The sequence below is a fragment of the Orussus abietinus genome, unplaced genomic scaffold, assembly GCF_000612105.2.
Source record: "Orussus abietinus isolate OABI.00-Male unplaced genomic scaffold, Oabi_2.0 scaffold660, whole genome shotgun sequence".
NCBI lineage: Eukaryota > Metazoa > Arthropoda > Insecta > Hymenoptera > Orussidae > Orussus > Orussus abietinus.
Genome location: NW_019394828.1, coordinates 2,444 through 30,390, shown reverse-complemented (window position 1 = coordinate 30,390; position 27,947 = coordinate 2,444). Strand labels below are relative to the sequence as shown.

At 38.2% G+C, this 27,947-nt stretch overlaps 1 protein-coding gene across 1 annotated transcript in view; it reads right to left on the bottom strand.

Annotated features, from left to right (window-relative positions):
* Window positions 1-27,260, bottom strand: part of LOC105694741 (synaptotagmin 1) — a 34,599-nt gene extending 7,339 nt beyond the window's left edge. Inside the window, exons 1-7 of the mRNA XM_023433318.1 lie at window positions 27,113-27,260; window positions 16,305-16,434; window positions 14,358-14,483; window positions 7,600-7,745; window positions 7,422-7,520; window positions 1,242-1,436; window positions 94-270 (exon numbers count right to left, since the gene is read on the bottom strand). Coding sequence (XP_023289086.1) covers window positions 94-270; window positions 1,242-1,436; window positions 7,422-7,520; window positions 7,600-7,745; window positions 14,358-14,483; window positions 16,305-16,431 — 870 coding nt within the window. The 5' untranslated portion in view covers window positions 16,432-16,434; window positions 27,113-27,260. The remainder of the gene's footprint in view (window positions 1-93; window positions 271-1,241; window positions 1,437-7,421; window positions 7,521-7,599; window positions 7,746-14,357; window positions 14,484-16,304; window positions 16,435-27,112) is intronic.
* Window positions 27,261-27,947: the final 687 nt, after the last annotated feature.

The following is a 27,947-nucleotide window of genomic DNA, read 5'->3' as shown; positions in this document are numbered from 1 at the left end:
TAGAATGGTTGCACTGACGGACTTCCTTATGTAAAAATACCATTATTTCAAGCTGTATTTATTTCCACTTTTTAAAATATTCTATGTACATACCTGGCCACCTTCACCCTCTACACTTTGTAACTCTCGCCACTCTTCGATCGTTTGTGCAAGATCTACTTGACACAATGGTACTTTGACTTCACCGATCTGGTCGTGTTTCGAAAATCTATCGAAATCGAAGATCGCAAAGACCAACGTTTTATTCATTGCATCAGCATACGGAACACCCTGGAGAAAAATATAATGAATAAATCATCGGAATTCAATTATTTATCAACGTTGTACACGTCAGACATTTTTTTAAGGTGATACGAAAGTGGCATCAAAGAGGTCTCGTTCGTGAAACTTTACTCCAAAATGGTTGTACTGAATCGTTTCAAACTTTCCAATGTGGATATGGAGGCTGCAAGGAAGGTGCTGACCTTAAGGTGAAGTGAAACCCCCTTCAAATCAGTCGATTCGAATACAACACTTTTTTTTTAAGGGTCTTAGACCAAACTGTCCGAAACTTTGACACATCACTTCTGATTATCTAAGAATTGTCCTGACAGACTCAAAATTTGGATTTTTTAAGAAAATTTTTTAACTCAGCCCAGACCAGAACTAAAATGGCGTCGAACTCTCATATTTCGATCAATATACAATTATCGAAGGCTCTGATATGAGAAACGAAAGGGTCAGGACAATTTTACGACAATTTAGAACACTCTGGCAATCGATAAACTCGCATTTGAACGGGATAAAGGCAAAAAAAGTGTTGTATGCGCTTCTATGCTAAAACAATGGGAATACGAGGTCTCGGAGTGAAAATTTAATTGACCTGGAAATCACAGATGGCGCAGGGTGTCCCTCTGCAGTCAATTAGGACCCCAGAAAGCATGAATCCAGAGGATTTCTGGACTTTTACTTCGATTTCTTTATAATTATTGTACGAAAACAACAGGTGGAGTATGCCATTTGGTACAATACCCAATATAATTCGACACAGCTGTCAATATAAAAACGAACGTCGGCAACGTAGGCGTTTAAAAAAATCTTCTTTATCGACGTCGATCAAGTTCCTCGACGTGTTTCACTTCACCTTAAATCATTTCCGGCCTTCCTTAACACCTTGTACAACCAGTAGTACAAAAATAAACAATGATCTATTTTGAGAGTCAATTATATAATGCTGGAAATTCTCTGACACGTAAACTTACTTTAAAGGTGAAGGTCTCGTTGAACACGGGACTAAGCGTCTTCCTATGGACCTTAGTCTCAAACTTTTTCTTTTTATCCGGCAACAAGTAAACCTTGACGTATGGATCCGAGGTTCCACCCATATCCAACGCTGGAAGATCTTCTGCTTGAATTACCGTAACGGCTAAAGTAGTCGCGTTGAAATCGTATTCAAGCTGAAAGGAAAACCAAAATAATTATCAATACTGATCACATTATTCAAAAGCAGTTTCGATATGCAAAACTAATCTGACTACGTTTCGTTTCTTCCCTCAACTGATAAGATAGGCGACATCTCTTTCTTCCTACGAAAAGCTTAAATCAACTATTTTTGCCGAATTACCACCAAAGGACTCGGTTGAGTTTTGTACTAAGTACCATGTAAAATCAACGATACACCCACCCAGCTGACCGAGAATATTTTACCCGTGTCTACTCCTCTGCTATAGGCGTGTAATGAGCTGTATAGTATGGGGGTTCAATGGCAGCGACTGTTGTACTTGCAGTGGCCTCCAAAAAGCAACGACGTGGGGGAGGGGCAGCCCCCACGCGTCCAAGACCCATCCGTAAACCTCCTCGTGGTGGGGCTGGATGCGGATCCCTATGGATCCGTAACGAAACGGTAAATGGCTACTGGGGAACCATGAGAGATGCTCGCTCTGCGGAGTTTGACCGCACTCTTGTTCCCCCTAGAGTTACCGGCGAAAGGTGGCCCTCATCATGGGAATACTTCTCGACCGGACGGCTGGAGGTGCTCCGGGTAACCCGTCCCGTGTCCTCGGTTTATCCGGGTGCGGGTTGGGGGCCGGCCCTACCGGCCGTAATAAGAAGGCCGGCGACGCTAGTACGGGCCGATAGGTGGGATAACCGATCCTATATTTGCCAGGTCAACTCGGCTGATAGATCGGGTTCCCACTCGACCTAGCCGGGAAAGCTCGCCAAACCACGCTGGAGCATTACGTCTCAGCTGGCGCCTTGCACGGATGCTTGCACCACGCGGGTGCAGGGGAGGGACCTCCTCGAGGTTCCCCGCGGGCAACGGGCGGGGTCAAGCGGCCTCCCTTCGGGGAGTGCGTCGCGGAGGCCCCGACCCGGCTAGCGCCTCCCAAGGGTTTGTCGAGCGGTCCGGAGCATTCGGATTTTTCCAGGTCCGTCATGGGACTACCCCCCCCCGATAGTGGGGGCGGTAGTGACGTAGATTACATATACCCTTCGGGGTGCCGATAGGAACCAATGGTTCAGGAGCGGTTGGCCTTCAGGCCAGTACATCGAGACTTGTTGTACTTGCAGTATCTCTTCATATTTTCTTTGACGGAAGGGCGTGAATCAAAAAATTATAACGATTAGATTCATATTTTGAACGTCTTGAGTTAGTTACTGCAAAGATATTAGTTAATATTTATGAGTTCTCGATATACGACGGCATGAATTTCAGTCTCATCGTCATCATCGCACTACCATCGCCATATTTCCCTGTCAGATGGCGTAAGTGATGGTACTGGCATTGTTTCTTTATTTTGTTTTCCGTGGCTGATGGCGGCAGCTCCTCCAACCATTTTTTTTCACATTCATACAAGGCGACAGTTTCTACCACCACAAAAAATCTCCTGGACGGGCGTTTACTCCTTAGAAAAAAGACTTTGTGTCTTTTATACGCACGTTTCAGCACCAGCAGATTGTCGGAAGGTGTTCAGGAATGCAAATAGCCGTCACACTTCTCGTCTTGCTATCGCCGCCGTTTTTTCTTCCTTCTCCTCCTCTTCGTTAAGAGCAAGCTCTCTCGGCCTTGCAAGTTATATCGACAGCGATTAGCTGTCAAAGAGTGGATTTTTGTATTACGTCTTACTCATAGAGCTGTGCCTCCTATTCCCCAAAATATCTTAACGGAATATCTTATTTTGTTGAAAAACCTTGGAATCTCCGCTCTCCAGGTTTCATGAATTACTGCCGGACGAATACAGTACTCTGTGTAGATTAGGATAGTTATCCGGTGGTGTCTGGGGCCAAGCGTAGCCCTACTAGCCATGCAATTAAAAAACAGTCTTGGGGGAGGGGTTCTTCCGCCATTGTGATCGTCGGGAAATGCAAAAATCTCGTGAATAAACTGGATTAAATGAGCTAACATTTGTTAAAACAAAGTATCTAACAGCAAAACTGAGGATTAAGAGGAACTGCACCCAAGACGAAATAACGAAGAACAACGTATTAAGATCTATACAGAAATGGAAGTATAACCGCTACAGTGTGAACAGAAGTACATAGCGATAGTGACCCACAGTTTCTAATTTAAAGTCGAATTTTAATTCAATTTTAACTTTAAGTTTGAAATTGAATTTGAATTCGAATTCAGTGTTCAAAGCCCGTGCCTTGCTGTAACATCGGCTCTCTATTCCCTTGGGCGCCGCCGAAACTTATGGACGTAGCGACCGGCCCCAACACTGCGTTACAGACTTCTAAACAAAGTGTTCAGGAAAACCCACGCCAACTGGGATTCATCGAGACCGACGGCTACGCAGAAAACATCCTCCTGTTCGACACGTTTCTCATCGAACACCGCGCAGCACACCGATTCCTCTTCATTGTCTCTGTCAACGTTAGTAAGACGTTTGACTAGGTCTCGCACCCCGCTTAGCTGGAGTCCATTATAACGTGTACTCCACAGGCAGCATAAGGCTTGAGGGATCTGGGTAGGTTTCGCGATTAATTTACCCAAAGCGTGGTGTTCGGCAGGATGCCCCCCTCTGCCCTGTATTATTCAACTGTGTAATTCACCGTCGTCTCGCACAGCTACCACTAGAAATCGAAGCTATTATTGGAGGCAGCACAATCAACACCACTGACTTCGCTGACGACCTTGTTTTGTACGCTTCCTCCAAAGCAGGTCTGCAAGAGCTCATCGACAGGGCGGAAAGAGTAGTGAAGTCCGCGGATATGCGATTAAACCCTGAGAAGAACTTCACTGCCTCGATGGCCGGTCTGGGCCACAGGAAGAAACTTGCAGCAGATGCCGCAGCCACGTTCCATCCCGGACCCCTCCCAGCACTCGCGAGAACCAGCGAGTGGACCTACCTAGTTATACGCCATCGAGAGTGGACGATTTTTCTGCGTTTTTTATGCTGTGAACGAAACCGATTGATCCATTTAATACAGAGATGTGCATTTTTTAATATTTCACTTCGCTTGGGTCGCTTGAATTTTTCCGTCGATAAAGGTTGTAACCGAACCAACTGAAACATTGACACATGACGTGTGAGAACCTAAGAATTGTCTCGGCACTTCCAAAATTTTGATTTTCGAAAATTAACCCTTGACATAGCCGAAACCAGAACCAAAATGGGATCGAGTTCTCACGTTTCAATCAATATATATTGTTGAAGGCTTTAGTATGAAAAACGAAAGTGTCAGGACAATTGTACAACAATTTGGAATATTCTGATAATCGAGGAACTCGCATTTGAACCCGAGTCGAAATATAAAGGTCCGCACCACGTCCGGAGTAGGTCCATAGGCCCGAAATGAGACCATAGGATGTCCTTTGCGGTGCCTCGGTCCATCAACAGTCCGCAGCAGATCCATATAAGTCCGGAAATCGGGATTTGGACGACATGTCCGTAGGACGTCTACGGCAGGTACAATTGTCGAGAAAAAATGTTGAACTTAGACAACTTTGCGCCAGCAGCCAACCAAAATACACAAAATCAATTTTGTCTACGAGGTTGACTCAATCCTAAGATTCCCCGTATAAATATTTTCTTTAGTGGCAACGTTACTTTATCCGACCAACAGGACAATACCCGTACTAGGACTCGACACTCAGTAATCCGTAGGACGTCCTTTGCGGTGCCTCGGTCCGTCCTCTACAGAGTAGTGATAGCCGTAGCAGAATTCATCTAATTTTGAGATTAAACCATGTGATTCTCGAGATTAGACCAAACAAACACAGCCAGACGACTCCTGCGGACTGTTGTGTGCTATATAGGGATATGCGATCCAGACAAGCCAAAAAATTGGTCACCCATATTATATGGCTCTCGCCGCTCCGTCGATTATCAATACTCAGGTGCCACCTGTAGACACCTTTATGTACTGTAATAATTTCTTGACCCACGCGGAAACTTTCCCGGGTATACCCGTTCTTTCCCTGGATTTCCCCCTGTTATTCTCCTGGGACTCAGCCAGCCAATAGTTCGACCCGGCACGGGAACCCGTCGTAAAACCCTTGACCGGCGGACCATGTGACGGAAAAGTCCGGCACTGCTGCAAACATTCAAACACAAAAAGGATCCCATAAGGGCCCTCATAGTAGTTACGGTAAAATAATCTAGACTAAGTTTTGTGTGTAAGAGCGAACAGTTTTGGTAGCAGTAGGTCTAGGCCTGCGCGAAAACTGACCGACAATTCTCTGCCTAAACGCTGACCAAAGAGAAATCCGCGTTTCTCGCTTTTCGAGGAGGCTTTCCTGCTCGAAACCTTTCTTAACAAGGGCCCGACTTTGCTAGCCCACTCAGAGAGGTGTTGACTCTTCTCGGCGACCAGAATCGCTCTGCTCGACCTTCTGGAGACCACAGGCCATGGTGCGCACCAAATTTACGGTCATCACAAAATACGCGAATGAGTGAAGTACTTCCCCTTTCCCCTGCTCCATGCCCCGCACCTACAGATGCAATTTGGGGGGGGGGGGGAGAAGGAGGCTATTGATAGGACCTGCGTCGCCGCCGCGTCCCTTCAGTCGCTTCCACGGACCGCACCATCGCGACTCGCATCCGGAGATCTCCCTCCTTCCGACATCGCCGCAGCCTTCACGGATCCCATGATCCTCGCTACTTTTGTCGCGATAGTTCGAGGGATCGTGACTACCACGCCAACAGACCCTAGGAGAGGAATCAAGACCGCCAAGCGACCTCGTAAAGTCACCTCGTCCTGGCCCTTACCACGGCTAACGGTGGCATTTTCGTCGCCCCCGCTGTTACCACCAACGCTGACTTGTGACTCTGCGAATCTTTCTTGCGGCCCGACCTCTATGAAGTTCATGGTCCACTCCAGAGGGTTCGCTGGGAGCCGTCACTCCACTCCGAAAGGACCGCCGTCTATCCCGTGAAAGAATATCTCGGAACTGGCCTCTCGGTCGAGGAATCAACTCGTACCTGGGGTGCCTCAGAGGGTTCGTTCCACCAAAAGAATATCGCTACTCCTTCGAGACGTCACGGTTTTGGCTGCGGAGTCACGTCACATTTAACGCATCACGCCTTTCGTCTCCTCCATTTCTTCGAAACTTCAAGGCCCATTACGGACAAGGAATGGCTCCATCTCGGGGTAATCGCAGCCGTTGCAATCGGAATATACCTTCATTGGTGTTGGGGTTCATGCCGGAACCCAATAAATTACACCAACAACGCCGGGTTTGAGGCAGCTCATATGGGGGAAGGCCTTTCATTTTAACACTATGCCGTCCGCACGCGTAATCAGGAATCTTTTGTTTGGCACCGGTAGGACTTGTTCGGATCATTTCGCCTGTCGCTGGGGTTTTCTCTTCGCACACGACACCAACGTGGTGTCACCGGCATTCATTCAATGGCTTCGCACACGACACCAACGTGGTGTCATAGGCATTTATTCGATTGCTTTCGTGGACACCAACGTGGTGTCACCGAACAGCATAGTGTTAAGCTAGTCGCGCGCGCAACACGCGAAAGACGCCAACCCACGAACTGACCGTTTCGTACCACTGCGACACCGAGAGAAGACGCTATGGGTACTCTACTACCCTCGTGACCATGAATAACAATGAGGTGAGGACGCCCTACACCAAATAGCCTCTATGCCGTGGAAAAGAGGTGCCCAGCACCCCCGCGACCCGCGCAACCACGGAACAGGGGGCCCTATCCGAAAAAACTACCCTAGCCGACGCATAACTATGGGCGGACCCAGCGAAACCGCGACAATACCGTAAATAACAATAAATAATGCAACCAAAGGTAACAAAATGGAAGTTATTTTCGTTCTTCGGTTTAATGTATCTGTTTTTTAATGCTTGTTTATACTTATACTAATCTAGAGAAGCCGAAAATGTAACGAAAAATACTTAATGTAGGTATTGTTAGCAGCATGACACAGTGATATGCTTCTAATAATGCCTATATAAATGTTAAAACGTTACACACCTTGTATTGAAGTTTTCCGAGCTTAACTTCGCTCTGTTTGCTTTCAGCTTCATCTGGTTCTTCCGCGTTGTCAGTGAGTTCTTCCATATCCGGCTGTACCTACAGAGAGTGAAGTGGATTCCACGAGTGATAAATTCTCATCTAGTTCTACATTTAGAATGGCACAAAATATGCGCACCTTGTCCTTGTATGTGCTGCCGAGGAGTTGGACGGACTTGAGGTCCACGGCACCCTTCAGGCCTTTTTTTCCATCTTTGGAACGTCTCTTGCGACAACATCTTCGTATGCAGCAAAAACAGATCCCCAGGACCACTATTCCGACAGCTGCCAGAAAAAGCGTTTCAAATCAATATATTTCTATAAACGTATTCTAGTTAAACAAATTTTCAACTTTTCCGGTGTGATGAAATAATTGCGAACTGTATAGATATTTGGCTGTATGTGCTACTTATTCACTTTACTCAATAATTCTTGTATCAGATGTTGTGATGATATTTAACTTTTATATATAATTTAATATACTAAGTTTAATCGAAATTTATTGTGATATTCAAATTGTACGAAATATATAGGCATATACGAAATATGCTTTCTCTATTGCTATAGAAACAGAAATAAACGTTTGACTAGCTGACAAAATCCAACAATTATAAAAACTTTTTAATAAAATACGACCGACCTTAAGAAAACCATTACATAATATACAATAATTATGTACGAACTACTTATCTACTAACTATTGTTGTTTTTAAGGATTTATTGCTTAACAAGTTTTAACTCTGCGCAGAAAAGAAACGAAGTGTATAATAAGTGTGTTCAATTTTATGTTCTGTTACCTTTTGTTTCTATTTTTTTAGCCGACTTCAAACATTGAAAGCAATAAATACTTAAACATGTACAGTAGTTAATAGATAAGAAGTTCATAATTATTTTTTACTTTGTAGTGTATTCTTTATGTCGGTTTTTTTTCAATTAAAAAGTTTCTATTTTTCCATTTTCAGTTGTTACTTCTTTCATTAAGGCTTCAAAATGTTAATTATATAAAGTGAAAGAGGTCGGTTCAAGTAAAAAGAAACAATCACGGTGTGGTTACTGTCAACTGTTCGCGATTTCCTTTGTCTATCTTCTCCTTTTATGATCGAATCATAATGAAACTTACATGGGACCACCTTGAAAGTACCCATTTTAAGACAGAAAAAAAATGATCGAAATCGGTTAACCCGGGGAAAAGTTATTCGTAAACATTCATTAAAAAAAATATATATGGACGGTTGGAATCGAGAACCGCCTTCTATTTTGAATTCGTTTAAAAATGAGACATTTTTGTTGAAGTGAAATGATCCGTCACACAAAAATTTGTCTATCCACCGTGACGTGGCAGGATTCTGCCGTCACCAGTCGGAGCGGAGCGGGAACGGTAAGTACCGAATCATACATTAATTCTTTTCAGAATCGGTCGGCGACGCTCTGGGTCTCTAGGAACAATCAGCAAATGTAACAGCGTATTGTTTGAGTAATCGGTCGGCCGGCAGACGTACCACACGCAGTTCTGTGTGGGCCCTCGGTTACCGTGCTACGCCGAGGACGTTTGGGGAAGGCGCTCCCATGTATCGGGCAATTAGCGGCTTTCGACAGAGCGTGGACCTATAATCGACGCACCGCGAGACCCTTCCCAACATCTAGCGTGTGCCTAGTTAATCGTCCAGCGTCCAACGGTCTCGCGGTCGCCTGAGGAATTCGGGAGGGGGTTTTCTGCATTAATTCTTTTCATAATCGGTCAGCCACGCTCGGGGTCTCTAGGAACAATCAGCAAATGTAGCGGCGTATTGTTTGAGTAATCGGTCGGCAGGCAGACGTACCACGCGCAGTTCTGTGTGGGTCCTCGATTACCGTGCTACGCCGAGGACGTTTGGGGAAGGCGCTCCCATGTATCGGGCAATTAGTGGCTTTCGACAGAGCGTGGACCTATAATCGACGCGCCGCGAGACCCTTCCCAACATCTAGCGTGTGCCTAGTTAATCGTCCAGCGTCCAACGGTCTCGCGGTCGCCTGAGGAATTCGGGAGGGGGTTTTCTGCATTAATTCTTTTCATAATCGGTCAGCCACGCTCGGGGTCTCTAGGAACAATCATCAAATGTAGCGGCGTATTGTTTGAGTAATCGGTCGGCCGGCAGACGTACCACGCGCAGTCCTATGTGAGCCCTCGGTTACCGTGCCACGTCGAGGGCGTTTGGGAAAGGCGCTCCCATGTATCGGGCAATTAGTGGCTTTCGACAGAGCGTGGACCTATAATCGACGCACCGCGAGACCCTTCCCAACATCTAGCGTGGGCCTAGTTAATCGTCCAGCGTCCAACAGTCTCGCGGTCGCCTGAGGAATTCGGGCGATACTGCCGGCCTTCGGAGCTCATTGTCCTGGATGCTCCGAATGCCCTCGGTGCTACTACGTCTACCGTGCCCCGCTTGAAGAGATCCGCTGCCGAAGGGAAAGCACCACCGTTGCCGCCCGCTCCATACGAATTGGGTGAGTAAACTCAAACCAGGGTCAAATAGACTCCGTTTTCGTTGTATTAATATCTGACTTATTGCCGAAACCCTTCTCGACGCGTGCCACTCCCGCTATTTTCGATCTTACTGTGCGGCTCGGGACAGACGGCCGACGATGCGTATAAGGATAGTGTTGGTTCGGTAGTCCCGCGATCCCGGGGACCTCCCCTGCGGGGATGATAGCTCTCGCACGTTTACGTTGTGCCGTGTCCATGATCTCATGCCTTTTTATGGAACTCCTTCCCGGAGTCGAAATTGACAGACTGAGAACCGAGCGGAGTGCGGTAGAGCGTGCTACTCTGGAGAGTCTGCACTGCAAACCCGCTCCCGTTTTAGGTTCTTGTGCCGACGGGATCCCGAATTCCGTTGTCGAGTGTCGCCGTTAGTTATAATTATCGATTGTATCTGCTACCTGGCAAATAAAGAGCTACCGCGTCGTTGCCCGGGAATCTGAGTCCAGTTCTTCTCACGTCTCGTCCACCCGGTCCATCTTGTGTTTAGTCCGGACAACGAGCCCCCTACGTCTACCGTGCCGCAAAACGTCGGGACGACTTTCGCGGGGCTGAGTGGCCAGAGATCGGACCACTCTCACGTTCCGCGGTGTCGGTTCCGCCTCCTTGCCAGGAACTGCGGGCCACAGAGCGTTCTTCACGCCAGGCGCTCGGATCAACTTAAAGCGGCTCTGCGGCCATAAGGCGATCTCCCGTCGACTGACCTGTAGAGCGCCGATCCACCTAGCGGACCCTGATCCTTTCCCTATTTTGCAGGGCGCGAACCCGAAGCAGGAAAACGCGTTCCACCATTAACCCTTTCGTTACCTTGGACGAGATATCTCGCGACCCAATACGGGCCGATTAACGCTTTTGACGAGATATCTCGCGACCCGATACTGGCCGATCAACGCTTTTGACGAGATATCTCGCGATCCGGTAGTAACGGATTAACGCTTTTGACGATAATCTAGCTTTCTAGCACCAATATTTTGACATTCTAGATGAATATATTTTATAACTAATTCTATTCGTATAGCTAAAAGGAAGAAATAAATACAGTTTTTATTAATTTAATGAAATTATTTTTATTTACTTTCTACGTGGTATAATTGAAAACATGGTTGGAAAATATTAGTGCTAGGAAGCTAGATTATCGTAGAAAGCGTTGATCGGCTACTACCGGGTCGCGAGATATCTCGTCAAAAGCGTTGATCGGCTACTACCGGGTCGCGAGATATCTCGTCAAAAGCATTAATCGGCCAGTATTGGGTCGCGAGATATCTCGTCCAAGGTAACGAAAGGGTTAAGTAAATCAGTGTTTCTTGTACCTTATTTAAATTACTTTGCTGTCCTTATGGTTACCAAGGATGGAACAACGGACAGGAATACAGTGTACTATATAGCACGATCAGACTCATGTAGAATCGCAGTGTGTTCGGAGTGTTAATTGGTTAATAACCATTTTTAAAGGGCAAACATGCATAACATTACAAACCAGAAATCAAAGATATTATTTGTCAGTGTTAATCATTACACGGTACTTCTATTTTGATTGTACTTTAACAGTAGATTAGATCGATTTTTTTAATGGAATGCATTTTTAACAAATCTATTTTCTACAAACACATATGATTAATGTATTTTCAAGCTAGAAGCAAAACATATTTAATATTAACAGACATTATCTGCGATTTGTAATATTACGTACTTTAAACATTGTCATCAAATTCTTAACACTTCGAACACACCGTAATAATATATTGGTATGAATGTACTTCGTTGCAAATGTTGTTCCTGTCCGTTGTCTTAATCTTGGTAATAGAGACCACAATGATATAGTAATAACTAATGATGAATACGTCAGGAAAAGTACTAAGTGGTACAAAAATTTTTTTTTCATTTACTACATGTGCCCATTTGGAATGCGTTTTGTTTATACAGGATGAAGATAATTAAAAAATTGACAATGCGCGTATTTCACCTTCAATTAATAAAAGAAATACTCAGAAACCATAAGACGTTTGACAATAATTATAGCAATCGTAATAACTCCACTTCCGACCACCCATTAAGATTAAAAAAAAAAACATTTCCCGTCATTTTGTATACCTGTAAATACCAAAAAAACGTTGCGAAAACGTGTAGTGTGCTCGAAAAATTATGTAAGGGGAAGATCACGGTACGAATGTAAAGATTGTGGGACTCTGAGTCGTTCCTTGCTTTAACACGTATCACAAACAATTACACTATTAACTAATAAAATATACGTCTTCACATTAGCTTATTGCGTATTTTTCGCACTTATTACACGGAAATGTATAAATAAATAATAGTTTATTCGTTTATAACTCTATTTCGATCTAATGTAGTAAGAAGCGTCATGCATAGTTTAGGCGCAGTCCACGGCGAAGCTTGCCGTACAGAGATATTGGGTTGTTCGGAAAGTAATTTCGTTTTTTTTTTTATGAAAATGAAAGACGATTTTCTTATAGCGAATAAATATTTTATTGCATTATATATTGTCCATTCTGGTCCAATACCTTTTGCCATCTTTCTGGCAGTAGCATGATTCCACGCTCATAAAATGTTTGATTTTTGCTGTCAAAAAACTGATCCAGGTGATTTTTAACCTCCTCATTTGAAGTAAAGGTTTTACCGTCTAGAAAAATTGGTTGGTGCTATAAGCAGTTTATCAAAAACCACAAGAAGAAATTCTAAACATCGTCCTTAAATATGAATTTTCCACAATTAACGGTAAACTTCGTAAATAAAAGAACTGAATCGAGCTTACGTTATTATATTTTCAATATGCAGTAATATTTCACGAAGAAACCAAATGGATAAAAATTGTTATTTACAATTTTGCAATAATTTTTCGCAATTGTTAACATTTTTAAATTTTTTATTTCACCCTGTGACAACTCTTAATAAGAGAATTGTTTGAATTAAAGAGTTTCATTTGAATCATTTTGTCGTTTCGTTATTATATTATATACGTTATTATATTTTCAATATGCAGTAATATTTCACAAAGAAACCAAACGGATAAAAATTGTTACTTACAATTTTGCAATAATTTTTTGCAATTGTTAAAATTTTTACATTTATTATTTCACCATGTGACAATTCTTAATAAGAGAATTGTTTGAATCAAAAAGTTTTATTTGAATCATTTTATCGTGTTCCTCATCGTTTGCGAGAAATAAAATGAAAACTGAAAATCGAATAATTGTCGGATGATTTCACCCCTTCAAAATAATTTTCCGCCAAACTAAAAATTATTCGTAAGTACTCTAGACACACTTTAAATAAATCTCTAGTTTCCAATTTGTTTAATTTCCGGGTTGGGGAACTTCCCTTGTAAGATATGTAAAGAGTTCAAATATTACCATATTAATGTATTTGATTATTTAAATATCTCGACCATTCCATGACATATAGTTGTTCCGTGTTAAGTAAAAATCTCTCTCATATGGTATGTACATTGCGCAAGCGGTTAACTGAATTGTACGAAATTAAATAAATTTTTAATGTAATAGACTGAATTTATTTAGTATGGTTTAAATGGAAATAATATTTAAGATTGGATTTGAAGAATGTGGGTTGAAATCGGCATCGCAATACTATCTTGTTTCTCTTCAATGAATATTAGCAATGTTACATAAAAGTAAAAATCTCTATCATATGGTATGTACACTGGGAGACATCAATGCCTTCCCATCCTGCACAGGCGATGCCGTATCTGCAGGGGAGGCATTCATGTCCGCCACTATACATTGCGCAAGTGGTTAACTGAATTGTATGAAATTAAATAAATTTTTATTGTAATAGACTGAATTTATTTAGTACGGTTTAAATGGAAATAATATTCAAGATTGAATTTGAAGAATGTGGGTCGAAATCGGCATCGCAATACTATCTTGTTTCTCTTCAATGAATATTAGCGATGTTACATAAAAGTAAAAATCTCTCTCATATGGTATGAACATTGCGCAAGCGGTTAACTGAATTGTACGAAATTAAATAAATTTTTAATGTAATAGACTGAATTTATTTAGTACGGTTTAAATGGAAATAATAATCAAGATTGAATTTGATGAATGTGGGTCGAAATTGGCATCGCAATACTATCTTGTTTCTCTTCAATGAATATTAGCAATGATACATAAAAGTGCTGAAGAGAAACTTTTAATTGGAGCCGTCTCAATGGTGCTTACATATTTGAAATGTAAATTTCAAGGATCATTCATTTTAATAGACCTTTGGGAAATAGAGCAAAAGGTCTGTAGGAAGATTTCTTGATAAAACAGAGAAATTGCATGAACGAAGCTGAAAATATAACTGTGAACGGTTAAAGAACATAATTTATCGATTATCTATTATGAAACGGTACTTACCAACTAAAATGGCGACAAGACCCCATGTAGGTATACCCATTTCCTCCGCGAGATCCTTGCCAAGTGTTTCAATGCTAGTTTCGATAACTTTCCCTGTACTCTCTTCGGTGATTCCTTCGGGTGATACTGAAACAAAGTTTTTTTAATACCTGATATATTAAGGGGTTTCTTTAAATACTGTCAATAGTATATTGTCCGTCAGAAAAACTGTCAATGATATAAGAAGAATCTATATAAATTAAATAAATTTAATTTTAAAATTCATTTCCATCTAAATACTATTTCATAGATTCGTACGTGGAAAAATGAGCCGTTCATTTTGAAAGTGGCGTAAGTCCATGTATGTTCGAATCGAGATATTGAAGGGTTTGCGTTGGATGGAATTTAAAAATATGGGTAACAGATAACAGTAGAATTATATTTTTTGGGTTTCTAAAGGTGTCAAAATTATCATCCCAATTAGCATAATTAACATTATTTAAGAAATAATATGTTTTTGATGGCTATAAATGGACTTACGGCACTTTCAAAATCAATGAAATGACGTTTTCAATTCTTAAGAAAGCACAAGTCCATAGGAAAAGTAAATTTTCCTTGAAATAAAATTAAATGTATACACTTTTATGTTATAAAATCAAAAAAATATTCAACTCTTATTCTTTGTTAAATAATTTTTACATTAAAATTAATATTGTTTTATTTATTATTATTCAGTCTTCTCCCGTTTGTGTATGTGGGAGGGATTTAAAATAACTATGGGGTGCAGGTGGTATATAGGGTAATAAATCCATTAAGTCCTTGTATTTTAGGTTTGTGAGTGGTCTCGTTTCTTTGTATAGTGGTGCCAACTTGATATTATTAAAGTTTTTCGGTATTCCCCGTTGCGGTGATAAATCCAATGTTTTGAATGGTGCATCCTCGTTCGTTGTCGCTTTGTAGAATAACTTATATGGATCGCTTCTCAAAAATCTCATCCAACATATTTTGAACCAATTTACTCTTTCACCGTCAGTTTTTATTTTTACATTGTAATTCATACTCAAAGATTCACAAGTTTTCCCTTGGGATATTTGAATAAATTCAATATTCTTCCACAGTGTTTTTGCAATTTAATTTGTTATAAACAAATTATTAACAAATTGCTGAAAATTACAATGGCATATCCGGAGACCCGTATGAATTCGTTAGCGGATCGAAAGTGAAATTTGAAATTAAATTCTTTATAACAAAATCATTGCACACTGATAATCCCAACTGCTACTTTGATAATTAAACATAAAGCTGTGATCTCATAAAATTGTCTTGCATAATATTTTCCATATCCACTTGAAACTCTCACAATGGGACTTACGCCACATTGAAAATGAACTTTCTTATCACCTCATTAACGCAGCAAATTTTCGTGTTAGAAAATCTTAATGACTTTAAACATATTAGCAACAAGTTGCTTCAGAATGAAAAGATCATGTAAAAATGTAACTATTAAGGTAGCTAACTCGATTTTTTTGAATAATCGACTTACGCCACTTTCAAAATAAACGGCTCAAATATTGCTTCTATTAGAAGAAAGAACTTCATTTGAATATTGCCGTTTAGCGTTTAGTTGATAATATTTAAATGATAGGGTAAGTCCGGGATATATGGACCACCGGTATAGACGAACTAGTCGAATATTTGGCTGGGGTGTCACAGCAGCGCTGCAGTCGTTGTCTGAAGTTGTTCTTCTTGAGTAGACGGAACCACGCTTGGTTTTGCTCATGAGTGAATTTGAAGAATGTGGGTCGAAATCGGCATCGNATAAACCTCTCTTACGGTTTAATTTCATATTGGTCACATTTTTGTATTGTCATAATTCGTACTGTGCACCTATAATTCTCGGAGCCTTAACTAAAGATTGTACAGGTTATCAACAATTACATAAAGTTACCTTTCGACGTGGATACTTACCGGCTTTTTCATCTTCACTAATTATCGTAGGTCTCGGCGAACTTCCAATAGGATTGCCGGTTACATTCAATGACGCCTCCAAATTTACCTCCCCTTCTGGGTTTGCTTCTCTCTTTATGACCGGCATATTCTGCAAAGCAAATAAAAATGTTATTCCTCATTTCAATATTTTACCCTTCAGGAACACATAAGCATACACTTTACGTGTCCACGAGTCATATTCCTTAAAAACTGCACATAGAAAAAAAATCTGTTAGACTTATAGAAACATCTATACATTTTATAGATTTTATTTCTTGAAGTAGGGACAGCAGATTAGTGAACTTAGTGTAAATATTTTGTTATTAAAAATCCGTAAAGATTACAGATAAATATCTATGACGATTGTATGTAAGTATTTGTAAGGGTTACGGATAAATAATTGTAATGGTTGCAAATAAATATTTGCAATGGTTGCGGATAAGTAACTGTAAAGAATACAGGTTAAGGTGAAGTGAAACACGTCGAGGAACTCGATCGATGTCGATAAAGAAGATTTTTCTAAATGTCTACATTGCCGACGTTTGTTTTTATATTGACAGCTGTGTCGAATTATATTGGGTACTGTACCAAATGGCATACTCCACCTGTCGTTTTCGTACAATAATTATAAATAAATCGAAGTAAAACTCCAGAAATCCTCTGGATTCATGCTTTCTGGGGTCCTAAATGAATGCAGAGGAACCCCCTGTGCCATCTGTGGTTTCCAGGTCAATTAAATTTTCACTCCGAGACCTCGTATTCCCATCGTTTTGGCATAGAAGCGCATAAAACACTTTTTTTGCCTTTATCCCGTTCAAATGCGAATTCATCGATTACCAGAGTGTTCTAAATTGTCGTAAAATTGTCCTGACCCTTTCGGTTTTCATATCAGAGCCTTCGATAATTGTATATTGATCGAAATATGAGAGCTCGACGCCATTTTTGTTCTGGTCTGGGCTAAGTTATAAAATTTCTTTCGAAAATCCAAATTTTGAATGTGTCAGAACAATTCTTAGATGATCAAGAGTGATGTGTCAAAGTTTCGGACAGTTTGGTCTAATACCCTTAAAAAAAAGTATTGTATTCAAATCGACCGATTTGAAGGGGGTTTCACTTCACCTTAAGTAACATATTTTCAGTAAAAATAACACCTAAATTATACTATTTGCAGCTTTGTTGAAGTCGGAGCAAAAAGAATGTTAGGGATGTGGAAATGAAGGACGAAGTCAAGTGTAAAATCTTTCAGACAAAATTAACGGGGAAAAGAGATTAAACGTCGGTGAGTGATGCGTGTATTTACAAGGTGCAACTCCTCGGTGCGTAAGAATGTAAAATCAATAAAGATTCATGTGAACGGGTTCGTGTGTAATACGCCATGAACTTTGTTAATGAAAGGTGACCCTCAAGGGTACGCTGCAGATGTCAGTGTCACTCCTGAAATAATCCTAATGATCCTTTTGATGAAAAGCCGATGTTCTCCCATAACGTATCCTTTTTTAAAATATATTCTCAAATATTGATATTGCCTGAGTTACTTGTTAATGAAGAAATAATACTAACAAGGAAGATACCTGAGGTGCCCCCCTCCGATTTTGTTCATTTTTAAATATGTTACAGAGGACTAAAATCTAAGGGACCCGTGTTTTTTTTTTATCGGCGGATAAACACTTTTAGGGGGTGAAATCAGGCTTCAAAGTTGGCCGTGCAAGGGGGTGAGTTGGCTGTTTCATATAGAAGCACTCGACCGATTTTCATGAAACAATCGTCAAAATGTAGGGAAAGAAGAATTATGAAACATGCATTTGGAATTTTTCGAAAAAATTCATTTTTAAGGGGTGAGCCACCCCTTTGAATACTTCTTTTACCCCTTTCACGAGCAGTAATTGCTCTATCCAATTGAAACTTGGTTAATTTATAGACCAGAACAATACAATAAAAACATATTTTGGTTATTTCCGAAAAACGAATTTTAAGGGTTGTAACAACTCTTTAATAAAATGATGTATATAATCTCGTTTTAAAACCAACTTGTGCTTGTTCAGTTCAACACTTCAAATGTTGAATTCTAACGAGTACATGGTTGATTACTTTTAAGTAGTTTCCAATATTTTCCAACTTGCTCCAAAACAATCCATTCATTACAATCTACTCTTTAACGTTTCAAGTCACTCATATTGTTACGAGAAATATTTATTGTACGTTTTAATGAAACAGTTCAGGCAAACACTTCAAATGTTGTATTCCAACGAGTACATATATTTACTATCGGCATCTTTATAATCAAAGTGACTGTTTCACGGAAACTCTTAAATTTTAATCGCAACTGCTATAATTTTCAAATTTTTTTCGCAATAGTTCGCATTTTTCCTACAGGAGTCTGCTGTAACTCTTTCGTCAAGTGTCATCACTTTCTTGAACGTCAATTTTTAGAAGTTTTAAAAAATCCTGAACAGTAAGGTTTAAAATGTACATAAAACAGACAAAATGTTGGTTTCCATTGTCGAAATCGGTTACATACTGTTTTACACGAAAAAAAAAAAAAAGAATCTATTAGACTCACAGAAAAATCATTAAAATATACAGATTTTATCCGTTGAAATAAGGACAGTAGATTATATCTGTTAACGTTACGAAAAATATTTTGTTACTCATTATCACTATAATATTTATATAATATTACCTCCATGTTTTCATAATATTTTTCTACCAGATATACAAAACATTTCGTTTCATTTTAATACAAGTATTTTTTAAATATTATTGGCCAAATACATTATAAGCGTTTTAAAAATATTTAAAATCAAAATCACACGTTTTGCTCCCATCATGAAATAGCGGAACGAAAATATTAGAAAAATCTCTCGTGTTTTTTTGATACCAAACAAAGTGTCCGACAATAGTCGTAAAGTAAAAAATGTATTTTTATTATGTTAATAAGTTAGAAAATATTTCTCTATATATTTATGAATTATTGAAACTAAATATGTCATTGAGATTTTCAAGAAATATTTCAAATGCTTCGAATGAAATCTACAAGAAATCTTAAAAAATCTGTCGCTTGAGATATTTAGCAAAGATTAAAAAGTAATATTTATAAATTCTTTGTGCTACTGGGGATGTGTTTAAATAAAATTAATCTTTAATACCCACTGCTTAACATACCTTCTGGTTAGTTTGAATCCAGTGCATAACACTGGATTGCTTCTGGCTCAAACCCTAGCCTTCAGACCGGAAGTGTGTTTCCCCTTGTTCGTTTTTAAATGCCTTTTTTCTAATTTCATTAACGCATTCTTTGTCTTACAATTCATTATATTTGTGTTGTAAATGTGGCTTCGACGCGGTGGTGCAGCTATTTTTCATTTTAATTACGGTGTCTGGGTCGATGTTTTCCTTGCATATTTTGCATTCCGCAGATTTATTGTACTTATTAGACCCTAACCGACTTATTTTGTAATAATCTGTAAACTGTATTCGCTTCTTACGCCCATACTCTTTACTTTTGGAAGTCAGACTTTGTACGTTGTATTTTGTCGATTAATAATTTTTTTTTAATAAACTGTCGGCCTCTAACTTGGATACAGATACCGCCCTAGTAGCACAAAATATTTGTGCAATATTTTCTATATATTTAACGAATATCGTACATTTTGTAAATATTTACCAGACATTTGAAATATTTGCAAAACGTTTACTTTAGAATATTATCTCTANATTTTCATTATGCTAATAAGTTAAAAAATATTCTCTCTATATGTTTATGAATTATTGAAACAAAATATGTCATTGAGACTTTCAAGAAATATTTCAAATGTCTTCGAATGAAATCTACAAGAAATCTTAAAAAGTCTGTCGCTTGAGATATTTAGCAAAGATTAAAAAGTAATATTTAGAAATTAATTTATGCTACTAGGGTGATGATACATACTCTGCATTACTTGGTTCATAAGCTTCGTTTTAATTTTCCATTTCGAGTTTAGTAGAACTTACTGAACTTACCAAAAATCCACTCATGCGTATGCATAACCAAAGATAATTACGCATTATGCGAGAACTAGATAGGAGATGTAGTTACGAGTTTGCTTTCACTCGCCTGTATTCAAGAAATTCAAGAAATTTCAAGACATCACGTATTCATGTCAAGACTCTCTTTCAAGGAATTCCGAATTCTAGTCAAGACTCTTTGTTTCTAGAAATCATCAACTCAAGACAAGAAATCGCTTTCAGGACGAGATTTCTTGTCTCGTTGAAACCCTAGATTCGATACTCATTTCTTAAACATTTAAATTAATTCTTTAGCCTTACATACTTTACGTTAAATTGTCATGATATGTTAAGATGTATAACGATAATATTACAAGGATTTACCAATTCAAATTTAATTGAAAGTAGCATTATTTAATTATGTATACTTGACCACGTGTTACGCGAGATCTACCGATTAATGGAAATTAATTCGGCAGATCTCTAACAAACTTAATAACATATGGCAATTTAACACGTCTCTAAATCGTCTTATTTTATTTTATTTTTTTTTAAGTCGTTGACAACAATCTTCGTACACAAGTTGTTAAGATATCCTGTCAATAGTTGCATTTGCCTGTATGAATGATAAATGATGAAATGAGCCGTTTATTATATTTTGAAAGTGGCCTAATTCCAATCTATATGTACGTTATAAATTTGGGTATTCACAATTTTCATAACGATAATGTTCATGTGTACGTTTGGGATGAAACTATTGCATCAAGAGGTGCTCAAGAAATAGTTTCATGCATCCTAAAACATGTTAAAAATTTAAGAAGTGAAAGACACATTATAGCTTACAGTGACACGTGTGCAGGACAAAATAGAAACATTAAAGTAGCTTTAACGTGGCTAAAAATTGTCCAAACTGTTGAACATAATGTGGAAATCATAGATCATAAATTTTTAATATCAGGACATTCGTTTTTACCAAATGATAGAGATTTTGGCGTAGGAGAAATGTCATTAAAAGAAATAATTTACCGTTTGTCCCCCGAGATTATTATAATATTATCAAAAATTGCCGGAGAGGCAATAACTTTATTCTAAATGAAATCAAACAAGAGGATTTTGTATCAACAAAATTATTAGAAGACGCAATTTGTAAAAGGGTAAAGAATTCTAACGGAAAATCGATAAACTGATTAAAAATGTGTTGGATGCGTTTTGTCAGAAATGAACCATATAACATTTTCTATAAGACATCAGTGAATGAGAATGAAAATTTCAAAGTCCTGCATTTATTACCACGTCGGGGTAGACCAAGAAAGTTCGAAAATATTTTATTGACCCCACTGTATAAGAATATAAGACAAATTACAACAGCGAAATTCAAGGACATAATGGACCTACTACGATATATACCACCGGAACATCGTGATTTCTTCAAATCCCTTTCACATCCACAAAATGTAGATGAGCAGTAAATTGTTTTGTAATTTATGTAGTTAAAAAATGTTCTGAATTGCATAAATATTGTTTTTGAAGAGTTGTAAAGATGTATAGAATGAATTGAGTATTGTTCTTTTCAATTTGAAGCATTTTAAATTATGTCGAATGGACTTGGGCTCTTTCAAATTTTATAACGAATCTGATTGTTAATTTTGTAAGTGGCTTAACTCCATTCTTGGGAAGAAAACGCATATTATTCACTTAATATATGCCATTATTTTAATAGGAACTGTAAATTTAACTCCTTTAGATACATTTAATCAGCATGACTCATTGGTATCGTGTACCTATATTTTTAATTGCATTGAAACGCAAACCCTTAAATATCTCAATTTAAGTATAAATGGACTTAGGCCACTTTCAAAATAAACGGCTCAATAATAATTATCGCTAAACGCAATACGTGTTTTGATGGATAATCAGAATTGATACTTGAAATCCGAATATGTCAAAAAATTATTATACACACACAGATACACACAAGAAGATAAAATTATATCTTATCCATTGTTTAATCATTTGTATACGTTTTTTAATCATTTCGTAATTCCTTCCCAATGTTATATTTAAGTAGAAAATCAGGTCGTGGCATTTCAGCCGTTTTTTTTTAGTAAATTGTGTTTCTTTCATGGTAAAGATGATTTTTAATTTTCCCTGTGCTTTTTCAATGATAGGCCTTTCTGCATGATTGGCAAATGACGAAATAATATTGAAGCGGGACAAGGTATGTTACATCATAATTCGAAATCAATACTTGAGCTTCAAGTGGTTCCATTCGAACTATTGTGTTACATATTAGAAATACAATATGAAAATGCTATGTATACATGTAAATGTAAATTTCACTAGTGCAGAGTGTTCTTAGCTCTTAAAATCAATTTCACTGCTCCTGACCTGCATTTTGTTCGAAGAAGATAAAATTGGCAATCTATTTACACTCCCAATCTTACTATACCCAAATGCATAAACGAAATGAAAAAAAATCGGATGAAATTTCGGAAAGTTCTTTTTATCCAGTTTTTATGAAAAATTATAGTTCGAATGAAAAAATTTCATTTTAACCACACCCGCAGAAAAATAATATTATAATCATTACATATGCTCGCGGGTAAAAGTATCGTTGTAACCTTAACAGCAATTATTGTAGATGTAATTACAATTTTTTGTCCTTTTAACCATTGCGGCTGTAGCAGCAACTGCAGAATTCTTGTAAATAAATTGTAGTTATATTTGCATCCGATAGTGTTACATATATAACATTGCAAAGTAAAAATTACACGTATAAAGGCACGCGTAAAAATGACCATCACAGTTGTTAAATTGAAAAGCAAGAACTCTATTGAAAACCGTAAAATATACCGTAGCACTAGTGTTTCTTTCAAGTGTGAACTGTTATTGTTCCTATTGTGCGATTAAGCCACAGCGCGAGAAGCATTCGGGTCGTGACATGCATTAGTTGCGCAGTCCTGCGAACCGTTAGATTCATTGTGACTTCGGTAGCCGCATCATTCGGTCCTCTTCGAAATTCCGTTTTCGATCTAATTTAAGATCGAGTTATACTTTTTCAATTCATTGTAATAATTTGATTAAGTGACTATATGGATGACTTTGTAAAAAATGAACTTCAGGAGTAGAGGTTAGAAAACCTACAACAATCGTTCCAAGGTAAACTTTACAAAAAACAAATATTTACCGTTTTCAATGTATTATATATGTAGTGATTTCCCGAGTTCCAGACAGGAAAGGATACCGTTTACAATGATACTTTTTATACGCAGCAACGGCAACATATATGTACGTTTGTCAATGGTAGTTTTTACACGAGCTGACTGTAATATACACGTGTCGCTATTGTATTTTCTAGCTACCCTAACGGTAATAAATGCGTTGCTGCATGTTACTTTCTACAGGTATCAACAGTAAAGGGTCCACTAGCGAACGTTATCATATACACACGTTATGTAGCAACAATTGCTTCAGTTTACGAGTTTACCCGGTCACGATTGTGAATATAACTGTCGTATCGTTGTAACTGTAATAATTCTTTGTAATAACGTGTACTACAATGAAATTGTACATTTGACATTTTCAGCAGAGTAATCAATACTTTGTAGAACTGCTGTCCTTATATTTACCAGCGATTGCTGTTACATCTATCTCAATTGTAGTAATTAAAGCACCTTTTTTCTCCGAGTACCGTTTACAATTATACATTTTATACGCAGCAACGGCAACATATATGTACATTTGTCAATGGTAGTTTTTACACGAGCTGACTGTAATATACACGTCGCTATTGTATTTTCTAGCTACCCCAACGGTAATAAATGCGTTGCTGCATGTTACTTTCTACATGTATCAACAGTAAAGGGTACACCAGCGAACGTTATCATATACACACGTTATGTGGTAACTATTGCTTCAGTTGACTAGTTTATGCTGTCACAATTGTAAATTTAACTGTCGTATCGTTGTAACTGTAATCATTATTTGTAATAACGTGTACTAAAATGAAATTGTACATTTGACATTTTCAGCAGAGCAATCAATACTTTGTAGAACTGCTGTCCTTATATTTACCAGCAATTGCTGTTATATCTATCCCAATTGTAGAAATGATAACAACTTTTTTCTCTCCGTGGATTTACAGAACAACACGAAATTTGCATTATCATTTACGTATGTTATGCGATAACTGGTATGAATTTATTCCAGTTCCTTGAGGAATATTAACCAATTGCCGACGGAAATTAATTTATGTAACTCCAGGACGTTATTCATATCTCTATTTGATTCCGTAATATTATTATTAGCAAATATAGTCCTGCTAAATGTTAATATTAATCGACCATATTAATTTTATGTTCACATATTTATGGAAGCATTTCGTTACGTGATTTTCATAAACGAATATTAGAATACGATATGGATTTAGAACCTTCTGATTTATGAACGCACATATACTTGTTAAACCAATTCATATGTAGATGTAAAGTTGTCGCTATTATTATCGGTGCATCTATATTGAGCCGTCCGACTAGGAAATGGCTAAATATATAGTTACACGACCTATGTTCGAATCGAAATCCATACCCGTTCAAGTAAAATTGAACGCCCCATACAAAGCAGAAATTGTAAGCAAAAATTAATCGCCGGTAATTCTTGGTAAGATAAAGGAGATTTTCCGATTCATAACTTTAAATAAGAGGTGACGATGATTCATGAAATAAAACTCGTACAAAGAATCTAAGAAGAACAAATATCTTTAATAATTAAAAACTAAATTGTAAACGTTATTAAGCTTGTAAAGAAAATACTACTATTATTATAGAATACAAATATGATACATTTCCTTATTCTTAATTGATATTATTTAAGAAATCGTATCAAAATTACAAAATAAATGTATTTTTGGAAATTCATAAGTCGCTATAGCGTCTTTTTTCTAAATGACTCACTAATTTCATAATACTCTGCAGTTTTTCGCTTCGGTGACTCAAGAAGTCTTGACGAAAGTGTGATTAAATAGTCATTAATAAAATCATCACATTAGACTACCCTTTTAAAATTCTAAATGGTCTAGAGTAATAAAATTGAAGTACCAAGCGTTATCAAATAAAGCCGAGGAAACATTATCGTGAAAGACAGAGAAGAAGAACCAGAGTTATTCGACTACGAACTATGAAATAAAACTCGTACAAAAAACCTAAGAGGAACAAATATCTTTAATAATTAAGAACTTAATTTTAAACGTTATTAAGCTTGTAAACGAAATACTACTATTATTATAAAATACAAATATAATAAATGTCCTTATTGGTAATTGATATTATTTAAGAAATCGTATAAAAATTACAAAATAAATGCATTTTTGGAAATTCAATAGACGCTATAGCGTCTTTTTTCTAAATAACCCACTAATTTCATAATACTCTGCACTTTTTCGCTTCGGTGACTTAAGACATCTTGACGAAATTGTGATTAAATAGTCATTAATAAAATCATCACATTAGACTACCCTTTTAAAATTCTAAATGGTCTCGAGTAATAAAATTTAAGTGGCAAGCGTTATCAAAAAAAGCTGAGGAAACATTATCATGAAAGACAGAGAAGAAGAACCAAGGTTATTCGGGTACTAACCATGAAATAAAACTCGTACAAAAAATGTAAGAAGAATAAATATCTTTAATAATTAAGAACTAAATTTTAAACGTTATTAAGCTTGTAAAGAAAATACTACTATTATTATAGAATACAAATATAATACATTTGCTTATTCTTAATTGATATTATTTAAGAAATCGTATCAAAATTACAAAATAAATGTATTTTTGGAAATTCAAAAGAAGAAGAAATTCGACTACTAACTGGCCCATATATTTTAACGGGCAACTTAAGTACAATCCTGAAAGATATAAGGTCCTGAGAGTACAAACCCTATGCTCCAATATAACACAAAAGTTACAGACCATGTGGCTGGAAAACATGAATTTAACCACGGTGATTTCACTCTTAGAAAAAAATCGCGGGCACAGAAATAAAATTCAATTACCATGGAATTCAAGTTTAAGACACTAAAAGTCCCTAAAGCCTGAAATTGAAATGGACGTCTGACGCTCTTTCATCTCCGCTATTTAGTCCCACCCTGACCTTCGATGCGACACCAATATTCTCTTCCGTGACGCAAAATAATTCCCTATTATTATTTAGGCTAAGAAGAAATAACCTTATTGACCAACTGACATCATATTGTCAGAAACTAATGAACAAGTGTACAAGGAAGGAGACACCGTACCATAAAACCAGGGGCCAACATCGTTTCAACATTACTAATTCGTCTAAATAAAACACCAACGTATCCCCAACAGTATAATGCCTCCAAAGTTTAATTGTTCTTAAACTTTTGCCAGAAACCAACCAATAAATCAGGCGGAAAAATGAGAACCAGAGACTGAAACGGGTATGAAAATTTATTAAACTCTTCTAAACGATTTAACCACCAACTAGGAACATAACAGTTGTAGACTTAGAGTTTACACAAAGCTTGAGCTTTCAGTTCGTGTGATAAATCGGGGCAGAGCAACGATTGAAAAGACAAGAGTCAGGGCTCAACGTGCAGACAGCGAGAACAGGTCCAATTACGTTTGTGTCGCTAAAAAAAATAAAAATCAGGAGAATAATGGAAAATATAATTGGGAATACAGCTCACGCAGAGTACGGCTGGGTAGTTGAAGTCCCGAAGGGGAGTTGAGTCTTGGACTGACAGGGTGCTACCACGGTCCGTCACTAAAGATGTACGGAGTAATACTTACTCTGTTTAAGGTGGTTCCTCAGTCTCCCGACAACTCGTCTAATCACTTCGTGCTTTGCTGATTCTGCCCTGCGGTCGGGAACGGAGTTAGTCTTATAAGTACATTGTTAAACTCTAAAATATACCCGAGGTGAGGTAGACACGGGGGAAAATCTATCCGTGACACGGACTCGAGAAGAGGTACCAAGTGCGCCTGACTGGACTGAAATGAACATGGCCGACTCGACGAATCGATAAAACACGTTACGTTTTCCGCCGTCGAGCAGCCACCCCCGAGAGCGCGGATTAGCCCCTCGATGAACAAGCGAGATCAACCCTAAGATTCAAACCGGATACTAGAAGGAACGCGATCGCGATTTTTCTCAATATACCTAGATCCTGTCAGCTATTCCCCATAGAAAGGTCCCTCTTGAATTTTGCAAGCTCGATGAATTCGGGATACTGTAATGGAAATCGATTCCCAACCGTGCAGGGCCATGCGTTCTGGTGCATTTGAATCTTGCGGACCATTTTGAGCGGGGAATTTGAACGAGTAAACTACTCGGAGAGAAAAAAGTTGTTATAATTACTACAATTGGGATAGATATAACAGTGATCGCTGGGAAATATAAGGACAGCAGTTCTACAAAGTAATGATTACAGTTACAACAATACGACAATTATATTTACAACCGTGACAGCATAAACTAGTCAACTGAAGCAATAGTTACCACATAACATGTGTATATGATAACGTTCGCTGGTGTACCCCTTAGTGTTGATACATGTAGAAAGTAACATGCAGCAACGTATTTATTACCTTTGGGGTGGCTAGAAAATACAATAGCGACACGTGT